Here is a 22,180-nt window from a genome sequence, read left to right on the forward strand (position 1 = left end):
AGTCACATGTGCACCTGCCATGGCAGGCGGGCTCCCTGGGGGTCATCCTGCAACACACAGAGTCTCTACTACGATGGGAAACTCAACAACAGCAGTGAGACCCCCACCATGTGCCAGGCTGAGACCTAGAGTCACACCTTTCCTGGAGGACTCCAAAGCCAGCTGACGGCGACATCCTCGAGAACAATTGCCATGAGAACAGAATGAAAGAAATCGTCTGATACTCGTGTTAGGGGGTGCATGGAAAGGGGGTTTCACTTATGGCCAAACACACACCCCACACCAGGGATCAGAGAGCACGTTACCCACCTGCAGGATTATCCGCCAGGACCACCGGGAGGTATTGATAGCTAATGATCAGCCCTGCCTCCTAAGCCTCTCTCCTAGAAATTATCTGTAGGACTGATTCATTTGGTCCTCACCCGGCAGCGATGCGTCTCCCCGTCTGCACTGGAGGTGGCCGTGCACAATCAGTGCTAACTGAGCGGCTGAGATGCTTTGCTCCCACAGCAGGGACAATCATTCAGACACCCCTGGCTACCTTTATGGTGGCTCTGTCCCGCCCTCACCTACCTGGGCTCCCCGCCTCCATTCTGCTTGCTCTGCTGGCTGTCACAGGAGTGGCAGAGACGCATCTTTAAATGCTTCACTGTCTGGGCTTGGTCCAAGAAGCTGTTGGACGCAGAGAAACTGTCACTCACTTTCTCAGCTTCCTCCTGAAAAGCGTGTCAGAAAAACTGTTGTTAGAGAATGTAAATATTGCAGACGCACGTGAACAAGCATAAACACAACCTCCTCTTCCTTGGAGTTCACAGCATTTTGACTGAGACAGACCTGTTGCTTCGCAAGATACTACTCCATGCTCCGTCCTCTGCAGGGTGTGGCGGTGTCCACGTGATGATGAGCCATGCTGAGCGGACAGAGGCCCAAAGGAGGTGGCCACAGCGCGCGAGGGGGACAGTGTGTGCACAGGGCCGAGGGCGAGGGGAGGCTGGAACCCAGCCTGTAGCTGTGCTCCCGCCACTGTCCACTCACCATGTCAGGCAAATTCACACAAAGACACCTTCCAGGCTGGTGGGCTGGGCTTTGAGAATGGAGATTTCTAGACCTTCCCACTGAAATGGTCACTAGTGAAGAACCAACCCCCAAGCTGTCTGCTCTGCTGCAGGACAGCGGACCACCGAGTCACCTCAGCTAGGCCTCCGGAGATGGCGTTTCTTGATTGAGACTGTGTCTCTGCCAGCAGTCAGCGGCTTGCCCTGGGGCTGCTCTTTGGGAATGGCGGTCCTCTAGTGGAAGGGCCTCAGGGCTGCTTCCTGACCTTTCTTCCAAACATCCACACATGTGCTCTCCTCACAGGCCTGGGCAGTGCAGCCTGGCACTGAGAGGCAGACCGGCCATGCTGTCCTGGGAACCCGCTCTGCGAGCACAGCGTGAAGACACGTCCAGGTCCTCGTCTCCCAGCTGAACTGTTCTATCCCAAGTCCTGGGAGGCCCCCTGTGGCTTCCGCTCCAGGGGCCTGAATTCATGTATTTCATCACCAGTTTCCGCCCTCCCCCTCCCGACCATGTGCTAGGGGCTGGACTGCCAGGGTTGGTGGGAAGAGTTGTGGCCCTAGCTCTCAGCTTATACGGCAACCACTGAGGCCCCTTGGTTGATTTCAATAACTGACCATTTGGGCTACTTGCTTTTTCTCCCCCTCTCTTCCCATGTATTAAATTCCAGTACTTGTGTTTTCAATTCACCAATAAGTGAATTGAAGAGTGAGCTAGCCAAACCCTAGGCCTCCACCTTCGACCCCAATAAAAGTAGAACCCCAGGACTGTGTGGCTGCAGGTGTGCTGTGTAACTTCCAGGTCTTGTAAGTAATAAACCTGTATCTTTTCCAAGTTTTGTGGATGAAAAAGGGGTGCTGTAATAAATCAGAAATTCCTAACTGGGCAGATTAGGTGGATAGTCACGCTCCAGGTCTAGAACTTCTTTAGTAAAGGGTTTTTAAGCCAGCCTTGTCCATTGTTCTTGTGCGTCTGGGTTAACACACCTTTGAGATGCCAGAAATAATATTCCCGAAGGTAACCACCCTTAAGCAAGCACATATTCTTGCAAATCAACCCCTGCCTTGTTTTCTCCCACCTTCATGGACTCTTCCTTAAATTCCATCCTTAATTCCAAATGTATAAAAAGAAACTGCAAGTTGCCACTCTGCTGAGTGTTTCAGATCTTGCTGCCGGGCAATTGTCGTCAGTTTTGCTTCAAATAAACTCATAAAAATTCTCTACAGGTTTGGATGTTTCTTCCGTCGACAGTTTCCTGATGGTTACTGCTGACAGCCATCCTGCGATCATAGTAAGAACTACAAGGGCAGGTCCAGCCACGACACCGGTTATTGATAGGCTGAGATCAGTACAAAATATCCCTCATCCATAGGTCCTGGGGGTTACGACGTGGACGTCTTTGTGGGGCCATTATTTCCCTACACATTCCAGGCAAATGGAGGCGCAGCCAAGAGTGTGGCTGGGCCTAGAGAACAGGAAGGGCCTGTAATTGGGAAGCGGCAAAGCAGAGACCTGTCCCTCATCCCTTTCTGGGCATCTCTTTCATTTTCTCTCTTTCTCTGAAGACCAAGCTGTTCTGTCTGCTCCTCAGTCCACTTGGCAGCACACAACCACCCCTGGGTTTTGACCAAGTTTCAGACACATGAGAAGAATCTTTCCTTTCTCCGTCTCTAGGGGAGATTCTGATTGGCCCAGCGTAGGTCAGGGAAACCCTCCTTCCTCTCTCCAATCAGTTAGGGTTCCTGAGTACACACATGGCTGCCAAGTACGTACCTGTGTGGATGACAGGGCAGTTCCAAGGGATGGGGGCCAGGGGGTCGTTAGCTCAAGGACTGAGCAGACACAACGCTGAAGCTTTAGGTGACAAAGCCACTCTGTGTGGAGGAGGGAGAAAAGGATAAAGAAGGCTGAGCCCCAAGGAGAGAAATGCGTGTCCTGCATTTCTCCTGACTGCTGTGGCGAAGTCTCCCGGTGGACACAGTTCTATTAGGAAGACGGGAGGAACCAGGCCTGGGCGCCCCCTCATGAGGACCGTCGGGGGCATTCAGTTCAGCTCTGGCTGGGCAGCGGAGCTCAGCCAGGCCCACAGCACTACCCCAGGCCGGGTTAGCAAGGGGACAGGGCCAGGTAGGGGGAAGGGAGCACGCATGGTCGCACCTTGAGAATCAGAGATTTGCATACTTTTGTCTCATCCTCTCTGGTTTGTGTTGGCTTGTTGGTTTTTATGATTAAGACCTTGGAATGTAGTGTGTAAATTCCCTTTACAGATGAAATTTCAAAAGCACAAGAAAGCTGCTATTTAGAACAATCTTTTTTGCAAACGGTGGCCTTGGATTGGTTTCACAGAGATTGTTACCCAAGGTTTTTCTAAAATGAAGCATATCTTTGTGATGTGGTATCCCTCAGGCAGGCAGGGTCACCTTTGGCGCTGGCAGTGGGGCTCAGTAGGGACGAGCCCAGGAGCTGCTAGCTCACCAGCCTTCAGGTGGCCTCTGCAATGGCCGGGGGCTCCAGGAAGGCAGCAATGGGCAGACATCATGGCACATTCAGGAAGGTGAGCCCAGCCATAAAGGGGCAAACCAGAGACAGTCCGAGAGCCTACGCTTTAGCAAGGAGGCCTCCCACCATGAATCCTCAATTGTGATTCCAGCAAGCATTTGGGGGAAAAACTAAAGCACAGGCAAGATGACAACACTTACAGCCTGGGATCAGGACCATCTTGTCTGAGAGTGACCTTTGACCTAAGATCCTCAGGAAGGGGACGTTTAAGGCAGGGCTGGAAGATTGTAGGGAAGGATGTGCCAAGGGAGGGAACTGGATAGGTAAAGGGCTCAGGTGGCAGAAAGCGTGAAGAACCCAAGGACAAGAGAGGAGCGCAGAGGAAGCTGGGGTGGCATGGGCCTGGGCTGGACTGTGCAGGCCCTCTCAGGGCGCTTGAGGGATTTGGGAAATCACTGAAGGACTGAGAACGATCTTTGATTTTTATAAGATCCCGTTGGCTACAGTATGAAGATTGCAGGGGTGTAGGAGTATAAAGGACGAAAGACTCTCACCAGCTCAAATACCAGGCATAGACCCAACCCCCACTGCTGAGAAAGAGTTGAAGACCAGCCTTCTGGGTCACAAGAGGCAAGACTTGCCCTTGGGTCCCAGTCCACCCACCTGGATTGCAGACAATCAGCTCTGTCGGTCACATTCACCACCTGAGTGATTCACTCATTGACAAGAGGGTGGGGTGGCTAAGTAGGCTGGCCTGAGGTTTTTCTTTAAGAATCACTGCTCAGTTAATTACCTGTACTCTCTCTCCTGGAGTGATCAAGACTTGGTGTGATGAAACCCAGGGATGCCCAGTCTTCCTGGGTGCTCTTTCCCACCCATTACTGCCGAAGCTGCTATCAGCGCAGGAGGCTCGGTTCTCACCTGCACAGACAGGCCGCTGCCAGGACAGCCAGGTGGGGCGGGCACGAGGACACGAGCAGCTTCATGAAGAGTGACCACTCAGGCAGTTCAGGCAGTGGGTCTGGGAGGAAAGCCAGAGGGCTGAAAGTTAGAAGCCCGGGCAAAGTTAGATGGGGACTAGGATGGAGAGGGGACGCCAAGTGAGGGTAGAGGAGAAAGAGGGCATTTCTAGACCTACACGAACAGGAGGAAAGGGTTTTGGCTACAGAAACACAAATAGGCAGAGTGCACAGACTGCCTCGGTACTGTTAGAGCTTCGGGTACTAGCCTCATGCGCAAAGATGCTGGCCAATTCATTCAGCGATTCTTTTCAACCAATATTTAATGAGATGCCAGGTATTCTGCCTTGCAGATACAAATGTGAACAAGACAGTCCTCGTCCCCGATTTTACCAAGCTTAAAGTCTGTCACGGAAAACAAACAGGGATTACAGAGCACTACAGACCAACATGGGAGTGAAATAGTGAAGGAACACAGGGCGGGAAACCGACCACAACGTGGGGAGCAAGACTTCTGGGAAGCTAAGTCGACACCTGGGAGCTAACTATGGGTGAGCCCTTTGATGGGGCAGGGGAGAGGGGCCAGACCGAGTCGCCTAGAGCTGTGAAAGCCTAAAGGTGAAATTTAAAGGCGGGAGCAGGGGAACGTGAAGCCCTAGGGAGACCAAGGCTCGATGGTGAAGCCACGTTTCAGTTGGGGCTCTCCTTTGAGGGCCGCGGACCATAACCTCCAGGATAACCTGTCTCCATGGCAACCGTGCCATGCCTGTCACGTAACAGGAGCTCACTGACTGTTAATGACTCAATGAATGGAGGGAGGGCAACGGGGACCTGCGGAGGGGTTTCCATAACTTTTAATGGTTCCTCAAAATTGACACGTCTATTAGTCATAGACTTGTCTCACATTAGAGATAAATGACTAAACGTACACTTGCTAGTCATGCTATCACTCACTCATCCTAACAGCGTAGTCAAAATATAAACAAAATCAGACCTTTGTCTGCTTTGGAAGGGGCCTGGGAAAGAGTGAATGAGCAGGTGAGGTGGAAGGGAAATCCTGATGATGTCACCTTTTGGCCCAGGGCTGGAATTCTCTTCCGTCTCCTAAGAAAAACAAAATGCAAAGCTGTGTGGGACCCCATCTGACGGAAGTGTGCGGTTTATGGTTAAATTCCACTTCTCCTAAGGGAGCTCTTCCAGCCCAGATAATTTGAGTAAGGAAATGGCCCTCTGTCTGTGAAGGTGATGTCGTAAGAGTGTGATTATAACTGGTGTGGCTGAAAAGACAGAACACTCACCCTGAGAGACAGCGCTCTGTGGCTCTCGCGTTTCTGTACCCCTTGTGAACCGCCCTCCGTTTCAGACTATCCTTTCAATGAGCTCTGCATGGCAAACAGCCTTAAAAAAGAGACAGCGTCCTCTGGCACGCAGATCGAGCTCGTTTACCGCCCGCTACGAAAAGACTGGAGTTCCTAAGCCCAGGGTCCCCCTCCTGTCATGCACCCCACTGCATGTGCACTCATTAGTTTGGGCCCACATGCATCACTCCCTTGGGACTTGGAGGTACAAGGAACTGATGCAAATATGCTGAAGCTGATACACTTGCTGGCCAAATCACAAAGTCACAAAGTCTCCTGCAGCATTCAGGAAACTGGCAGGCTAACGTGCTTGCCGACAGGTATGGTAAAATCTCAGAGCCTTCGGACCTTGGCACGCCCTTCTTAGAAATGGTTACCATTACATTTCAACATTCTTGGTCATTCCTGCCGAATTTACCTAAACGGTGTGGCTACTTATGCTGTTGGTTATGATACAGTAACTGTTTTTTAAAAGACTATAAAATCTAAAAGGCTCTTTAATGTCCTTTCCCAACAGCTATCTTCTAAAAGGGGTAGGAGGCCTAAGATAAGTGAACGGCGGAAATCTAAAAAGAACAAACATCAAGACAGTGAACACAGTAGAAATAACCTGGGAGATAAGCCATTTTTATCAAACATAATCATTTTTAATTCACCGTAGTACATGATTAGTCGTGGATTCTCTCTGAAGTAAACAAGGGCAAGTAATACAGGGCAAGACGTTCTGTTTGTTTTTAAAGGGACTACTAAGCCAAGATGTGTATCTCTGTGTGCAACTGGTTTTCAAAGGAACAGAAGTGGTCTTTGATCTTTCCGAACCACCTGTCTTCAAATTCTTTCGAAGACGCCATCACCAAGGAGGTCAGGGGTGCACAGCCGACGCACTTCACCTCGGTGTGAACCTCGTCTTTTATTTTTTCTGGGACAATATCTTCTCCCATAACCTGCAGTCAGAGGGGAAAAAACCCTGACCCAATAAAAGGGGCAGCAGACACAGGACGCAAGAATATGACCTTCATCACTTATAAAGGATTTTATCCAAAAGCAGAACTACGTTAGCAGCCAGGGGACAAGCCTGACAGTTCCGACATACTGAAAAGACGTTGGCTGAGCAGTAGCGATCCAAGGCCCACATGGGAAAATAGACTGTATTTCTAGTCTCATCCTTCCCTGAGTGACCACCAGGTCACTGAAGTGCTGATGTGGCAGCTGTTCTATTCAGCCTACAGGGAGAGCCAAATCGACCTTCTCCAATCAAAGAGCATCTTTTGTTGGCAAGAACCAACAAAAGTGATTCTCCCTCCTTGTAAAACGACTGAAAAACAGAATTTGGGCAGGATAGAACTGCTCCGAGGGTGGGGAGGTGTGCACAGATTCTTTCTCTTAGGAATTCTCCAAAGAAGCCAAAGGCAGCCAACAGTTGCACAGCAAGTAGCTGGGCCCACCTTTCCTGACCCAGAGAAGCGCAGGCCCTTTAGGAATGTGCTCGGCCTCTCAGGGCCCAATGCTGCTCCCTACTGGTCAGAGCAGGCCCGGATTCTGGGCTAGTTTCTCTTTGATAAAACACCCCCAAAGTTAAGTTGCAGGAAAAGCTGGCACCTGAGCCCACTAGGTGATCAGCCCACCTTTGGTAAGGACAGTGAACTCAAATTAAGCCCCAAGACATTTCATAGACCGTTTGACAGGGATATCATAGAAGGAATTCAAGTCACAGGGATCTGGACTAGATGATCTAAGTTTCCTGCAAACTCTGAGAGCCAATGTGTTTGTGAAAACTCAAATTACAATGGATTAGAAGAAGCACTTCAAGAAAAGTTTCCATTGGCTTTAAATCTTCAAAGACTATATAGTGTTTGAGGCAAGAGCCAATGAGATGAGGAGCTTAACCAGGCAACTGTCAGCATTTATTAAAGCGTAGTATTTTTTATCAATTATAAGATAAAAGTTTTCATATTTTAACATTTCTGAAATCAAGGTGTATCTTATAACCACAGGCTGTCATAATGTAAATAGCATTTTATTTTTCTTTTAGAGTCACATCAAATAATGATGTGTCTACAATTGATAATGTCTTAGACTCAATAAAATGTAGTGTATTAAAATCTGGAATATAACACCAAAAGTCTTTTTTTTTAATATAAAAAGAGAACTGAAAAACAGTAATACTCAAACAATGCAACATTCCAAAACGAGGGATCAGCAGGTACACCACTCACAGGTGTCCAAAAATCTGCAAAAACATTTGGCTATATAAAAATTTAAAATTTCTATACCAAAAAATATCATAAACTTCAGAAAATACTGTAACATATAAAAGGTTAGTTAGCCTGACATAGAGAGAGTGCTCTTCAAAATTACTAACAAAAACAGAAACATACAAATAGAATAATGAAGAAAAAACACGACTAGGTATTTCACAAAATATAAATGGCCAATAAATATATGAAAAAATTGTTCATCATAATACAATCAAATAAACAAACATTAATACTAAAAATAGCTCTTTCTACCAACCAAATTGCAGATTTCAAAAAGTAATATTTAGTTGATCAATATAAAATTGTTTTTATAGGTCCAAATGATTGAATATTGACAATTTCATATGGTTCAACCTAATATCTAGGATTAGAGAAGGAAAATCAGGATTCTCAGACACTGCTGAAAAATATGTAAATTAACCAACCTTTCTGAATGACAACTTGGAAATCTGCTTCAAGTCTTTAAAATGTTAATACACTTTAACCCAGTGATTCTATTTCTAGTAATCTAGTTTAAAAGGGAGAAATACATACATTTACTTTTTTGCAAAGACTTATTAAAATAGGTACTATATTTGTTAAATGTTCAATATAGAGGACTTAAGTAAATAAATGATAGCTCATCAAAAGCTATAACTGGACTACTATCCAGCCATTAAAAGTTATGGACTCAAATGAATATTGAAGGATATAGGGTCACGATCATAACACAGTGTTAGGTTAAGAAAAAAAACAAAACACAAAGTATAAAATGAAATGTACAGTTTGATAGTTCCTCAAAAAGTTAAACAAAGAACTACCATGTGACCCAGCAATTCCATTTCTAGGCATACACCCAAAAGAACGGAACTCAAATACATATTCGTACGCCAGTGTTCACAGCAACATTATTCACAAGAGCCAAAAAATGGAAACAATGCCAGTGTCCATCAACAGATGAATGGATAAGCAAAACGTGGTGTGTGTATAGTATACAGGTAAATACAACGGAATAGTTGTATTTCAGCCACAAAAAAGAATGAAGTTCTGACACATGCCACAAAATGGATGAACCTCAAAAACATAACGCTAAGTGAACTAAAAGTACAAATGCTATCATGATTCCACTATTGGAGGTATGGAGAACAGGCAAATTCAGACACAGAAAGTAGATTAGAGGTTACCTGGGGTTGGGGGGTGGAGGGGATTATTCAATGGTTACAGAGTTTCTGTGTGATGTGATGAAAAAACTTTGGAAATAGATAATGGTGATGGTTGTACAACATTGTAAGTGTAATTAATGCCACTGACCTGTACACTAAACAATGGTCAAGATGGTACATTTTATACTATATTTTTTATCACAAAGAAAGACGGGGAAGGGGAACTGACAGAATAGAAGGGATGTAAGAGACAAAAGAACTCAATACAGTGTATGGACCTTACATGGCTCCGTATTCAAATAAAACAACTATAAAGAAACAAAAGGAAAAAGTATGCAATCGAGGAATATTTAAGGACAAGGGTCAATGCTCATGTCACAATGTCCAATAAAATTAACAGAGCACAAAATGAAATGTACATCATGACCCCAACAAGGGCCCAGACACTTGTCTTTTTTAAAAGCTCCATTGGTATTTCACATGCATTGTTCTAATCAGTCGAGAGCGGTGCTGGGTGAGGGGCGTGAAGATGTTTTAAGACATCTTGTAAGGACGTCTTCCTTATAAGGAACCTCAAAGCGAGTGGAAAAGATGACATATTCTTGTACTTTCTTTCAGGGCCCACAGACCCATGTATTTAAGAATCACTCTGAGCTCAGATGAGAGAGAAATTGCCACCAACCAGGATATTCAGGGAAAACTTCCTAGAGGATGTGGAACTTCAGCTGGGAGATGGGAAAACCCACGACAAGCTTGTTAGACATGGGCAGATCAGTCTAGGGAAAGCAAGATTTGTGTAAGGAATTACGCAGTCGTGAGCTGGGGGTTACCCTCTGGAAGGACATGGTTATCAAGGCCTTTCACCTAGACCTGCCTTCTGAGCTCATGGTGACATATTTCAGTTTTTAAGCAAGCAAGTAACATGGTCAAGGCAATGTCTGAACCCAGCAGCAACATTCAAGACAGATCTGAAGGGAGGAAGCAAGGAAGCAAGGACAGACAAGCCGGGAGGTCACAGTGAGTTACTCACGAGGCGACAAGGTGGACCCTGAAGGAAGGGTGGGCTTGGTGTTTGGCTAGAGGTGAGACTAGAGAAAAAGAGGCCCACGCATAGTGAGCTTCCAGGTCTCGATAGAAGAATGACAGACGGATCAATGGAAACAAAGTAAGTCTAGAACGAAGAGGTTCTCTCCAACTCCTCTCTACAAACAGTCACTGACGGCCAAGTCTGTGGAAGGTACTCCACTACGCTGGGCATGGACAGAAGAAGGGGTGAAAAGGGTTTTGAGGACTGGGTCCATTTTAAACATTCTGTATGTGAAGTGACAGTAGAATAATCAATAATCATCTCCTATTAATCACCCTGTAGGTAATGAATCTGAGATGCGAAACAAGTATTCCAGAGAATGGACTAGATACAGACTGGAGGATAACCAGCCCAGAGGTGACAACTGAAACTCTGAGCGTGGTTATGATTTCTGCGGGAGAAAGGTAGTGGGAACAGAGAACCTACGTGAAATGTCAGAGAACGTCATTACTTAGGACACAGAGGAAACCAGTGGCGTCCCAAGAGGCAGAGATATATTAAGCAACAGAGGAGAAAACCAGACTGGTGTAACTTCTCAGCCGTAAAGGGAAGAAGGAAGCAAAAGTGAGTGGTCAGTAGCTACAATGTTAGAGAAAGATGAAGGAAAACAGACTGAGGAAAGGCTGCGGTAAACTTAGGAGACGTGTGGTATCTGCGTACGTCAAGGGAAAGAACCCACAGATGGGGGAAGGCCGAGAAAGGCTCAAAGAGAATAGACGGGGGAAGGCCGAGAAAGGCTCAAAGAGAATAGACAGGCGAGTGTGAGAATAGACAGGGATAGAGAAAAGGAGTCAAAATGGGAGCTTAGCTTGGGGAAGGAAGAAAGGAGCCTGGCAATCATAGAAATGCAGAAAGTATTTCTTAGTGGCGTTAGGACGGATATGAATAGAGAGAGGTACTCTTATGGGAAAAGTCCCTGAGCTGTCACGTTTCAATTATTATTAGGTTGGTGCCAATGTAATTGCAGTTTCTGCAATTATTTTTAACCTGCAATTACGTGGGCACCAATTTAACATATACTAGAAGGAACTAGTGTGAAAAACTAGAGTGCCATCTTAAGACATTTCAACAGCCTGTTTCTTAAAAAGCAAATAAAGTTTTAAAAAATTTAACATTAGAATTTCTCTGCAACCATCCAAGCAGTAACAGGGTGGAGCGGACAGAAAACGGACTTGGGGCTGGATGGGTTCCAGTGCAGCTCTGCCACTTCAAATCTGACCTCAGGCAAGAGGCTCACTCCCAGTGCTACCCGTCCCACAGGCTGTCACAAGGAAGAACGGAGGGAAAATAGCCAAGAGTGCTGCACAAATGCCAACCTTCTTTCACCCATTTATTCAGCACTGAAAAAAAAAACAATTACTGGGCATTTCTGATGTTCAAGCAGGCAGCTGCTCACAAGCCCTGACAAGCCAATGACACGGAACCCTGCCTTCTAGCACGCTGCAGGAGAAAGATGATGAGGAGGCCGCTTTGGGGGACGAAGTCATCAAAAGGCACGTAAAGGAGGGAGACAGAAACCCTTCAGCGGATGAGATTCGATCATTTTTTAAAAAATGGTATCGGAGCCAGGAAAAAGATCTACGACGCCTCGTTTCACATAAACCCTAGGGGATATACTCACCTCGGCTATGAACAGCAAAGTGTCTTCTTTGAAGCTGAACGCCTTCATTTTATCTTCAATTTCCTGCTGAGTCCTTAAGTTCCTCTCCAAAGCAAACGATGTTTGCTGAGATTGGGTGAGCTGAAGCAAAAGCCTGAAAAACAGCAAAGTCCCAATGTGCAGGCCCCACAGAAGGAGAGCAGTGAGGAAGCGTGCACAGGTCGCCAGGCTCAACAGAAGGTTCTCTCGGGCTCATCGGAATCCCAAAAGCTTCTCACTCTGAACAAACGGCCCATATTTATACGCGAGTCGTCTATTCTAAAATTCAGAGGTCAGAGCTTCTCAAAAAAATCTCTAGAGAGCAAGGCTTCAATAAGGCTTCCTGTACAAGGGAAGTAAGTGACTGAAAGCATAAGTGATGTGGAGTGAAAAGAACAAACTTCCCAGTCAAAGGCTCGGCCTCCAGAATCCTTGGGATGTGTCCCTTTGAAATCAGTGCCCTATGACCTTTCCCTGTCCCTGAACCCACAGCATCTTGACCTCAACGACTCAGGAGATTCTCGGGCTCACTTCAATGACCCAAAGCAGGGCCAAATCTTTGGGGACCCTCTGAGGACCACTGTGCAACGGCCACCCCACTATCTTCCCCATCCTGATCACAACCAGGTGTCCTCATTCCTCCTCCCGCCTGTCCTCCCCACGTGGCTCCTTCATTGGTTTTTAAAACACTGAGTGTATAGATTTTTCCAGTTTCCCTCAGGCCTCACTGGTCCCTACTGCTCTACCCAGGAGCACTCAGCTCTCCTGTCCACTCATGTCATGTGTTGAGAAATGTACCACACACGACTCTAGGCATAGGGACACACTGGTGAGCAAAACAGACAGGTTCCTACTTCACGGAATGGAAGGAGAGAGAGTACAAATAGTCAGGTGATTTCAGGTAGTGATGAGTGCTATGAAAATAAAAATCCAAGACAGGGTGGACGAAATGTGTCCTGCGAAGGGGCCATGGCAGAAGCCTTTGCTGGGACACCACTCCAGCCAAGATCTAAACAATGCGGATCCCGCCGCAGGAATATCTGCGGGAAGAGGGCTTGCCAAGAGGGGAAGGGGTCCTGACACAAGAACTCGCTTGAAGTGTTTGAAAATCATGACGATCACTGTGGGAGGAACACAGCCAGGGAGAAAAACACTGTAGTAAACGAGGAGAAACAGAAAGGTCGGGTCAAACCACGTAAGACCTCACCGGCCGTGGACAGGAATGTGGAATTTATGTGAGTGCCGTGGGAAGTCACTGCAGAGTTTTGTACAGGAATCCGACCCGGTTCACATTCACCGCTTCATTCTAACTGTTCACATTACGTCCCTGGCTTCTGGAAGCATTTACACTTGTGATCCTTTTTCTGTACTCGCTTTCTCCCTCTTCCTCCTGAAATTACTTGAAAACACAGTTTACACTCGCTCCTTCTATTTCATGTGCATGTATTCCTCGACTTTCTGCAATCTGCCTGTCGCCCCATCGCTACTGAAATGCCTTCTCAAAGGTCACAGGTCACCTCTAGCTTTCAAATCCTCTTCTCAGAATTGATCCTACCCGACTTCTCACGGCCGTCTAACTGCTGGACTCTTTCCCCAAACTCCTTAATCTCTGATTCCTTTTGAGCTTAGCTTGCATTTCCCAATGAAAAGCTCCAGCTGGATTGGATGTCCCACAGGCCCCTGAATCCCAGCACACTAAACCCACATTCGTGACGTGCACCCCACATCTGCTCTATCCTTCCTCCCGTGTGTCCGCCCTCTCAGTGGAAGGCACCACCTCCACCCGGCCACCCAGGGCACTATCCAGAGCCGGCTGTGCCGTCTGTTCTCCCTCCTCACCCCGCCCTTCCCCCACACTCGGCTGGTCACCAAGTCCTGTCTATTCCATCGTGCAGTGACACCCATTTCCTGATTACCACTGCACTATCTTTCCCAGGTTGGGTCCTCGTCACCATCCACGATGATCCCACAACCCCTTCGCTAGTGTCCCTAGCTCCAAACTCCTTCTGCCAACACTTCCTCCTGACCACCAGATCTCCCTCTTGGGGATCACAGCTCCTGGCACAGCACTTCAGCATTTAAAACCTTCAAATACTCTTTCGGTCTTCAGCATGAGGACCAAACTCTTTAGGACAGTTCATGTCCTGTGCTAATAATATAAACAACAAGTACGACATTTACCAAATGCTCACCACACACTGCGCACTACAGGGAGGGCTTCAGGTGCTGTAATTCCCACAATCCCACGAAGGAGGCATTTCCCCCCATTTCTCCCTCTGTCAAGATGAGGAAACTGGAGGTCAGAGAGTTTAGGTCATTTGTGCAAGGTCAGACAGCTAGCACGTGGAGCAGGCCAGACTCTTTAGTCAATGACAACAATTTATTAGGTTCCTTAAAATCAGATCTGACCCCAAAGTCCTGCCTCCTACGTGACCTTGCCACCCTGGCCTTGTGGTCTGCAGCCTACCTGTCGCGCTCCCACCACCAGCGCTGCTCTCACCACCACACTATGCTGCCAGGCCGCCGTTTGCCCCTTGGGCTGTGCTTTCTTTAACTAGCATGGCTCTCCATGGGGACTATTCCATGGTGTCGGCAAGATGTCCTGGAAAGAACACGGGCTCTGGAGTCAACAAAGACCTGGGTGTGCCACTCTGGGCATGACGCTACGTTAGTTTTCTCATCTCTATAGGAGGATCCCAGCATCCAGCCCACAGTGAGGACTAAGACGAAATCATGCACACAAAGCATCTAGTACACATTTATCTATGCAACTAACAGATGTTCCCGGAACATTCAGCAGAGGCATCGTTCCCCCGTAAAGGCTTCCTTCTTCCTGCTACACCCACCAGCCAACGCACGCTGGGCCTCGCAGAGTTCTGCTCACACTAGTACACAGTTCTGGGCCCGTGCTGCCAGTCACTGGCTCCACGGAGATTCTCTTCAATACAGTGAGCAGTGTAAGGAAAGGCCCGCTTTTTTAATGGTCTTTAGGACCCAGTACCCAGCATGTGCCTGGCATACAGGTGTCACTCAATGTACTTCTGAATTAAAGTGACACATGCAACACTAAACAAACACCTGAATAGTGTAAAATCTGCCAAATAGGTATCATTCTCAGTAAGCCTCACTGCTAACCAGTATTTCTTGAATTCTCCTGAGTTAAAAAAGGAAAACAACAACTCTGTGTTTTTGGTATCATTTGAGACCTAAGAGAGTCTGTTTCTCTCATAAATTACAGAATTGGTCAAGTGTATTCCCCCTTTCCCTTATATACTATAGATTCAAAGTATTTGGAGTCCCTGAACCATGGGAATTCTCTGTAGAATAAACACTGTTTATTCATATTATTAATAATGATTTAAAAGAAGAGATTTTCTCCTTCAGATTTCTGGGGAACATATGAGTGAAAAATTCCTTGTCTAAAATATCTCTTCCCTCTTTGTTAATGTTTTATACATTTAATTTTCTTTTCATAATTTTAATGGTTTCCAATTTTAATTTTTTATCTTGAGTAATAATACGGGTTGTATTCTTGAGCAAATATAGTTTTGTTTCTAAATCTTACGTATTAAAAGGACACGTTCAAAGGATTCCATCTAGACCACAGGAAAAATCTCAAAAACATATACCATGTTTCCCCGAAAATAAGGCCTACCCCAAAAATAAGCCCCCGTTAAGATCGTCAGCCAGACGGACGCATTTAGTGCATTTAGTACGTTATGACAGTGTTCCAGAAGAAGATGACATGATTGGATTTTAATAAATGTGGATTGTTGTACATGAAAAAATAAGACATCCCCTGAAAATACGCCCTAATGTGTCTTTTGGAGCAAAAATTAATATAAGACCCAGTCTTATTTTCAAGGAAATACGGTATAAGACCCGGTCTTATTTTCGGGGAAACATGGTACCAGTGTCTAGCCTAGAACTTGTTGAAATTTCAAGTTAGAAAAATAAAACCTTTACTCTGAGCTTAGTACCATGTATTGTTCAATCCACTGTCCGTTTACCTGGTTCGTATAAAAGAGGCACAGGCTTTCATCTGAGTCTCTAGCAATACTGCTTCTCTCTTTTCTGCCACAGAGTTCTGAATATTATCAGGGCCTTTCTCATTCTCCTGGTTATTACCACTGCTTGCTTCCATAGAAAACACAGAGCTCTCAGGCAACGTTTCAGGGAAACACAAAAGGCAGCCTCTTCCTGAATGTGGAAAGGAGGATCTGATACTTCTGTCACTCGAGGTGAAACTGTTCTGTTTGTAAGATGACGCACACGGTGCTGAGAGAGCCGGCTCCAGATTCAGGTAAGCCTCTGCCAATTGGCCCCAGTTCCAAGGATTAAAAGGATGCAAAGAAATCAGTTTCTGTAGGCAGAAAATGGTTTTCTCCACGTTATGCAAACTTGAACAAATAGCAAGCTCAAGGCAGAGCACAGTGGTTAAATGGTCTGTGTTGGTTGCTTTATTTTCCTAGGGAGAAAACAAAAAGGTCAAAAACTTTAAACTGCAGAATGTTTTCCATGCAAAAATGGAGATTCCTAAAAACCCAAGTTGTGTATGTTTAAAATCAAAAGTATTTTTCAACAGCAACACAGGCAGAGTAAATGAAATATTTTTCAACAGGTCAGTTTGAAACCATAAACCTAGAGAAATAAATACCACCTAGCAAAATATGCACCAGTCATTCCCAAACATCCTAATGTCAGAACAATAACATCACGTGATAGTGGCCTGACAAAGTACAGTACCAACACCATAAATGTCAGTTTATTTCCAATTTTTATTATAATCTTTATTGTCTTCAGCCAGACAGCTGAGAGACGCAAGCCAACTTTTTATACTCTGGGCTAATGGTTCCATTTTAATATTCCAGGCTTTCTAAAAATCCACATGGTAATTTCTTGAGGATTCAAATGAACTCTATTTCCAAATTGTCCTTGGCTTAGACATCTTAAGCAGGACGGCCCCTGAAGCTCTAAGTGTCTCATGCTGCATCATAATTGAATCCAAATGCTTTCCCTGCTCACTGTGACCAAGGCCAGTTAGTTTTGGCCAGAGGGGTTTACATGGTTTCCTTCTGATCAGAAAATCCTTTTCAAGTCTCCTTAAGCAGAGCTACCACCTCTTGCCTAACTTGTCATATGGCAAAAGCCCTGCTGGGTTAGAAAAAACAAGCCTTCTTTTTCTAACGTAAAGGTTGTGCGGAGCAGACAGCAGACTAAAATGACCTCTCAGTTGACTTTACGTGTAAGGGAAACCTGGCCTAGTACCTGTGTCAAGCCGCCAGAGAGAACTACACTGAGTAAGAAACACGAGTAAAACTACCCAGTATGCAGCCCAAAGACACTGGCAGACCAGTGAGTGAAAGCCTGGGGAGGATTCTCAACAGTCATGTATTGAGTGAAAAAAGGAAGTGAGGCCCCCTACAACCTACTTGGCCACAATGTACATTTCCAGTGACAGGACTTTTCTGGTTTTATGACTATTATTTCGTATTCTGTCCTTCTCAACAGACCAGTAAGGGCCAAAAGTGGTTTCATTCAATGCTGAAATTCTACCAGGAGTATAGTACCTTGACCATAAGAGGTAAGGTTAATACCTGTTGAGTAATACATCATCATGTCTTTTATTTTTAAGGAAAGCAGCATGTATAGATAACCTATAACAAAGGCGACCTTTCTTTTACAACCGGTCTGTAGTGCTTTATATGCTAAAAACGTTTTCATACTGAGAAAGCAAGTGTGTGTTAGGGGAGAGGTTGTTACACACAAACCGTCATCTTCATGCAAGGGTTTTGATAGCATAACTAGTAAATAACGGTGGAAACTCAATTCCACTTAAATGCGTTTGTGTGATTTTTCCAGAATGTCGCAACTCCTTCTGTAACGTGATGACGACGACAGTGGCTAATATTTATGGAGTGCTTACCGTGAGCCAGGCACTATTCTAAGTGCTTTACTCATTTAGTCCTCATGACAATCCTTTAAAACAGAGTCTATTATTATCCCCATTCTACAGATGAGGCAAATGAGTCACCGCTACAGTCATACTAGGAGTCACCGGATAAAGGGGACTTCAGAAGAGCGGATGCACGTTGGCTGGTTTAGGAGTCTCCCTCTACACACTAGATGAATGATGTATGTGCGGGGTAAAGATATGGCCTATCTGTCTCCTTAGCACTGAACCCAGAATTGGGCACACGGGAGGACTGAAATAAATGTTTGCGGGGTGCATAAATGAAAAAAAGAGACATTTACTGTCAGAAAGCAGTTTCCTTCGCACAGTTCATCACATGAGCACACAGCCACGATCAGGTGTTTAAATTATTTGTTTAAGAAGTAAAGTTTATTACAAATTTTATCCAAAAATCATTAAGAAGAAAGGTGAATAAAGTTCAACAGAAGCTGTGAGCATCAAATGTCCATATCGTGAGAGGCATTCCAGGACTAGTTATCTCTTTCGTTCAATTCTGCAAATTGACCTGTCCCCCTACAGAACACGAGGGGACAATAATTACTGAGACAGAAAAACAGAAACGGGCCAGAGCTAATAACAAAAGATCTGCAAGGAGGGGAAAAAATTTAAAACCAAATATAAAACACAACACAGGGTCCAGGAAATAAGCAAACCGTGCAAATAGGTAGCATCCACTGAGATGACGTGAAGAGACCCAAAGGAAGGGGCGAGGCCCACTGGCCTATGCTGCCCCTTTCCTTCCCCAAAAGTCTTCCCCAGTGGGGTGCGCAGAACTTGAAGACTAGTTCTCAAAGTCCTGACGGGAGCTGAAGGTCTTCTGACTGGCCTTCCTCCTGCCTGGTGACCACCCCGAGCTACGGAGACCTGGCCCTTGCCGACCGGCAACACATCTCTCTCTGAGCCACAGAAATGGAGACTTACAAGCTAGAAGGAAGCACAGAGCTCATCCAGCCCGACACTCATCTAGCGGCTACGGGTCTAGTCAGGGAGGACAAAGCATAACAGTGACTGATGTGCAAGAGATGCTAGGGAGAGAGAGGTGACAGGAGAGCAAACAGTAACAAAGGATGGGTGACTGAAGTCTAGAACAAGGTACCGACAGGGCCGACACTGTGGTTCATTTGCAGACCAGGGAGACTGAGGATGAACACTGTTAAATCCCACCAAGTGCACTGTTTGTGCCCATGTGCTTCCTTAATAAGGGAATCTTGTCTTCCAGCTTAAGAATTAACCCCCACTTAGAGGGGAGAAAACGAAAGAACAAAACACAGCTATACCTCATGTTCTGAAGACAATGACCACGAAGGTTTCCTCTCACTGCAAGAAGCTGGGGTCCTGTGAAATGAACCCCTCAGCAAGCGAATGTAGGGATTTCTCTTAGTTAATGAGAGGGAGCACAGCTCAAGTGCAGGCATATTTTTGGCTGACCTCAGGTCAACTAGATCCATAGGGTTCGAGATCAGGGTCTTGGCACCTCATTAATTCCCTCTGAGAAAGAAAACTGGTCATCTATAAACTAGGATTGGTCAATTGAAGGCCAATCCTCATATAAAACTTACACAAATAACCAAAGTAAACCACAGATGCCTTAATCTGAAAACAAAAACAAGCAGAATCTAGAATTGCAAACAACTGTTTTTCTTTATCCCTTAAAAGAGAATCTGCAACTTCCATTGAAGAAAAAAAGGACTATCAAAGCTTGGCTTAGTACGATATTTCGTCATTTTTTTGTAATTTTTTTTTTTCCCGGTTTACAAAAGTACTATATGTAAAAAAAAAAAAAAAAAAATCTAAAGAAGAAAACAGATCACTGATAATCCTTCCACTCAGTACTTACACCTAACGAGAGTAAAACCATTGCGAATGAGATTTTTCAGGCAATGAAAAATTCTGAGCATGACACAGGAACAAATATGACAAGGATGTGATTATGTCTCGAGCTCCAAACTGTTCATCCTAATAAAGTTCTTACACCACTGGCAATTTTCTTCTGCTTATTCAAATCCACAGATTTTGCTGCTGGCAAGTTGTTGTTTTTTTGCGTTGTTTTGTTTTTTAGAAAATATTCAACCCTCCTATGGAAACAAATGAAAATGAGCAATGAAACTACTCACCAAGTTTGCAGCCAGCGCCAGTGCTTCTGCGTGCCTTCCCAGACGAACAAGGCACCGGGCCTGCCCTTCTTCCACATCCCTTTTCATGGCAAAATTCGTAGGAGGTAATTTTTCAGAGATACTGGAATATTCCTGTAGTGCTTTCTGGCAATTATTTGTTAAATAGAAGACATGAAAATATGGGATGAAAAGGCAAAAAACATAGAAGAAAAGGATTCAGTTACAGGGATGATTTTTTTTCCTAGGCAGAAGATAATGTTATAACCGGCCCTACAATGAGCTAAGGAAGACTTGAGTATTTCAGTCAGTACTATTTTTCTAAAAGGCACAGAAGAAACGGTTGGAGAATATAACCACTACTACCATGGAAAACAATGCAGCATAGCAGGAAGAACATTCTGGAGCCAAACAGACCAGGGTTTGAATTCTGGTTTTGCCACTACCTTGCTATATAATCTTTTCATCAGCAAAACAACAACAGGACTCTGGTGAGATGAAATGAGATCTATATGTAAAGCAAGCTGGTATCTAGTTCTCAGTTCCTCCTTTTTCTTACACATTTTGGGGTGCTTTGCTCCTGTGGCACCTTGAGGTATCTGTGCTGGAGGCTCCCACATAATGAGGAAATTCAGAGCCTGTGGAAACCGACCTATAAGGATCCCACAAGACCCTACATTGCAGTTACAAGGAACGAAACAAATTACACAGAGCCTCTTAAAAAAGGACAGAAACTTGGGATTCAAAGTTACAAACACATAGCAAAAGACTAAACTCATCTTCACAAACAACACACTCATAACTTAGTGGCCTGTCATTTAAATATGCTGTAACTGATAGGAGCCCGCGTCAAGCACTGCAATCTTACATACGCTGAAGTCTACCTGATACTCCTGCCGTCTGTAGGCCAGGTCCCCTTTGAATTTCTTGATTGTTAGAACTTCACCATCATCATTGCTCCCCACCTCTTCATAAAACCACTAGAAATTGTGAAGATAGCAGAGAAAGAAGCTATGCTCTTCCACCTCGTACTCAGAAGCAACATCCCATATATAATTGATTAAATCTCAAAAAAGACATACTTCTTCAGGATGGCACTCAAGAGGAAATCATCGATGCGTGACAAATTTAAATGACGGTCCAGTTTTTATAAAAATTGTCGCAATTAATAAACATCAATAATATGATACCTCTCAACTATTAGGTTGGTGCAAAAGTAATTGCAGTTTAAAAGGTTAAAAAAAAAATTGCAAAAACCGCAATTACTTTTGCACCAACCTAATGAAAAAAGCAGCACAAAAATATATATGGTTTGTTTCATGCATAGCATTTTCAATATGGGTTGTGGTACCTGGGAACCTACATTTAACTACCACAGTTCCCAGTGGTTCTTTAGACCGACAGATCCTTTCTTGTAGAGAAATTCTACAGTGGATGGAATAGGGATTGACACCTCTGTAAGTAAAGGACATAGGAAAGAATTATCATTATAGTTCTATTACGAAAATGTTGTAAAAGCAAAAAGTAGAAGCTAAGCAAAAAGGAGATAATGAATAATTAAGCTGAAAGGAGGATTTCTGGGGGCACTGACTGCAGAATCACTGAAGGTACATGGGAGTTATTGCAGATTTTAGAGCAGGGGCATAGGTAAAACCAGAGAGCCATAGCGCAACCTGCCAAACGCCAGGTGCAAGTTAGCTGCCGACAGCTCAGGGGATTCCTCGCGCTCTCGGGAGCAGAGTGGGCCAAGCCCACCCAGGTGGGGCTCCGGAGACGCCCGTTCCTCCTGGGGGAAGGGAGAAGGGGGTGACCAGATGGCAACAGGGGCGACCGGGGAGGAGGCAGGCGCTCGTGCAGGTACCCGCGAAGGACGAGGCCCGGGGGCCGGGGCGAGGCCGAGAGGCCCCGCCTTCTTACCTGCGGCTCGCAGCGCTTGGCGTGGTAGGAAACAGGCGGTCCGGTCCGCCGCTCCGGCCTCTCTTCAAACACGGAATCCTCGAACTCTCCGCCCAGCAGCCAGCAATCAGTCTCCATTGCGAGCCCAAGGTGGGAGCACAGCGAGGAGGCGGTGTCTACAGCGGCACCCACACGCGAGCC

At 45.5% G+C, this 22,180-nt stretch overlaps 1 protein-coding gene across 3 annotated transcripts; it reads right to left on the minus strand.

Annotated features, from left to right (window-relative positions):
* Positions 1–560: 560 nt before the first annotated feature.
* Positions 561–22,180, minus strand: C14H8orf76 (chromosome 14 C8orf76 homolog). Of its 3 annotated transcripts, XR_004424980.1 has the most exons (8): positions 22,001–22,180; positions 20,968–21,063; positions 20,087–20,230; positions 16,009–16,466; positions 11,981–12,113; positions 4,477–4,576; positions 2,830–2,930; positions 561–716 (listed from the first exon to the last, which is right to left on the minus strand). XR_004424980.1 is itself a non-coding variant. In XM_033126437.1 (6 exons), the coding sequence occupies exons 1-6, from the start codon at positions 22,115–22,117 to the stop codon at positions 4,538–4,540; spliced, it is 987 nt and encodes a 328-aa protein (XP_032982328.1). In that variant the 5' UTR covers positions 22,118–22,180; the 3' UTR covers positions 4,472–4,537. The 3 variants fall into 3 exon arrangements, 2 of the variants coding, with proteins under 2 accessions (XP_032982328.1, XP_032982327.1); XM_033126437.1 differs by lacking the exons at positions 561–716; positions 2,830–2,930 and having other exon boundaries at positions 4,472–4,576; XM_033126436.1 differs by lacking the exons at positions 561–716; positions 2,830–2,930; positions 4,477–4,576 and adding an exon at positions 6,505–6,816.

Source organism: Rhinolophus ferrumequinum, chromosome 14 (assembly GCF_004115265.2).
Source record: "Rhinolophus ferrumequinum isolate MPI-CBG mRhiFer1 chromosome 14, mRhiFer1_v1.p, whole genome shotgun sequence".
Taxonomy (NCBI): domain Eukaryota; kingdom Metazoa; phylum Chordata; class Mammalia; order Chiroptera; family Rhinolophidae; genus Rhinolophus; species Rhinolophus ferrumequinum.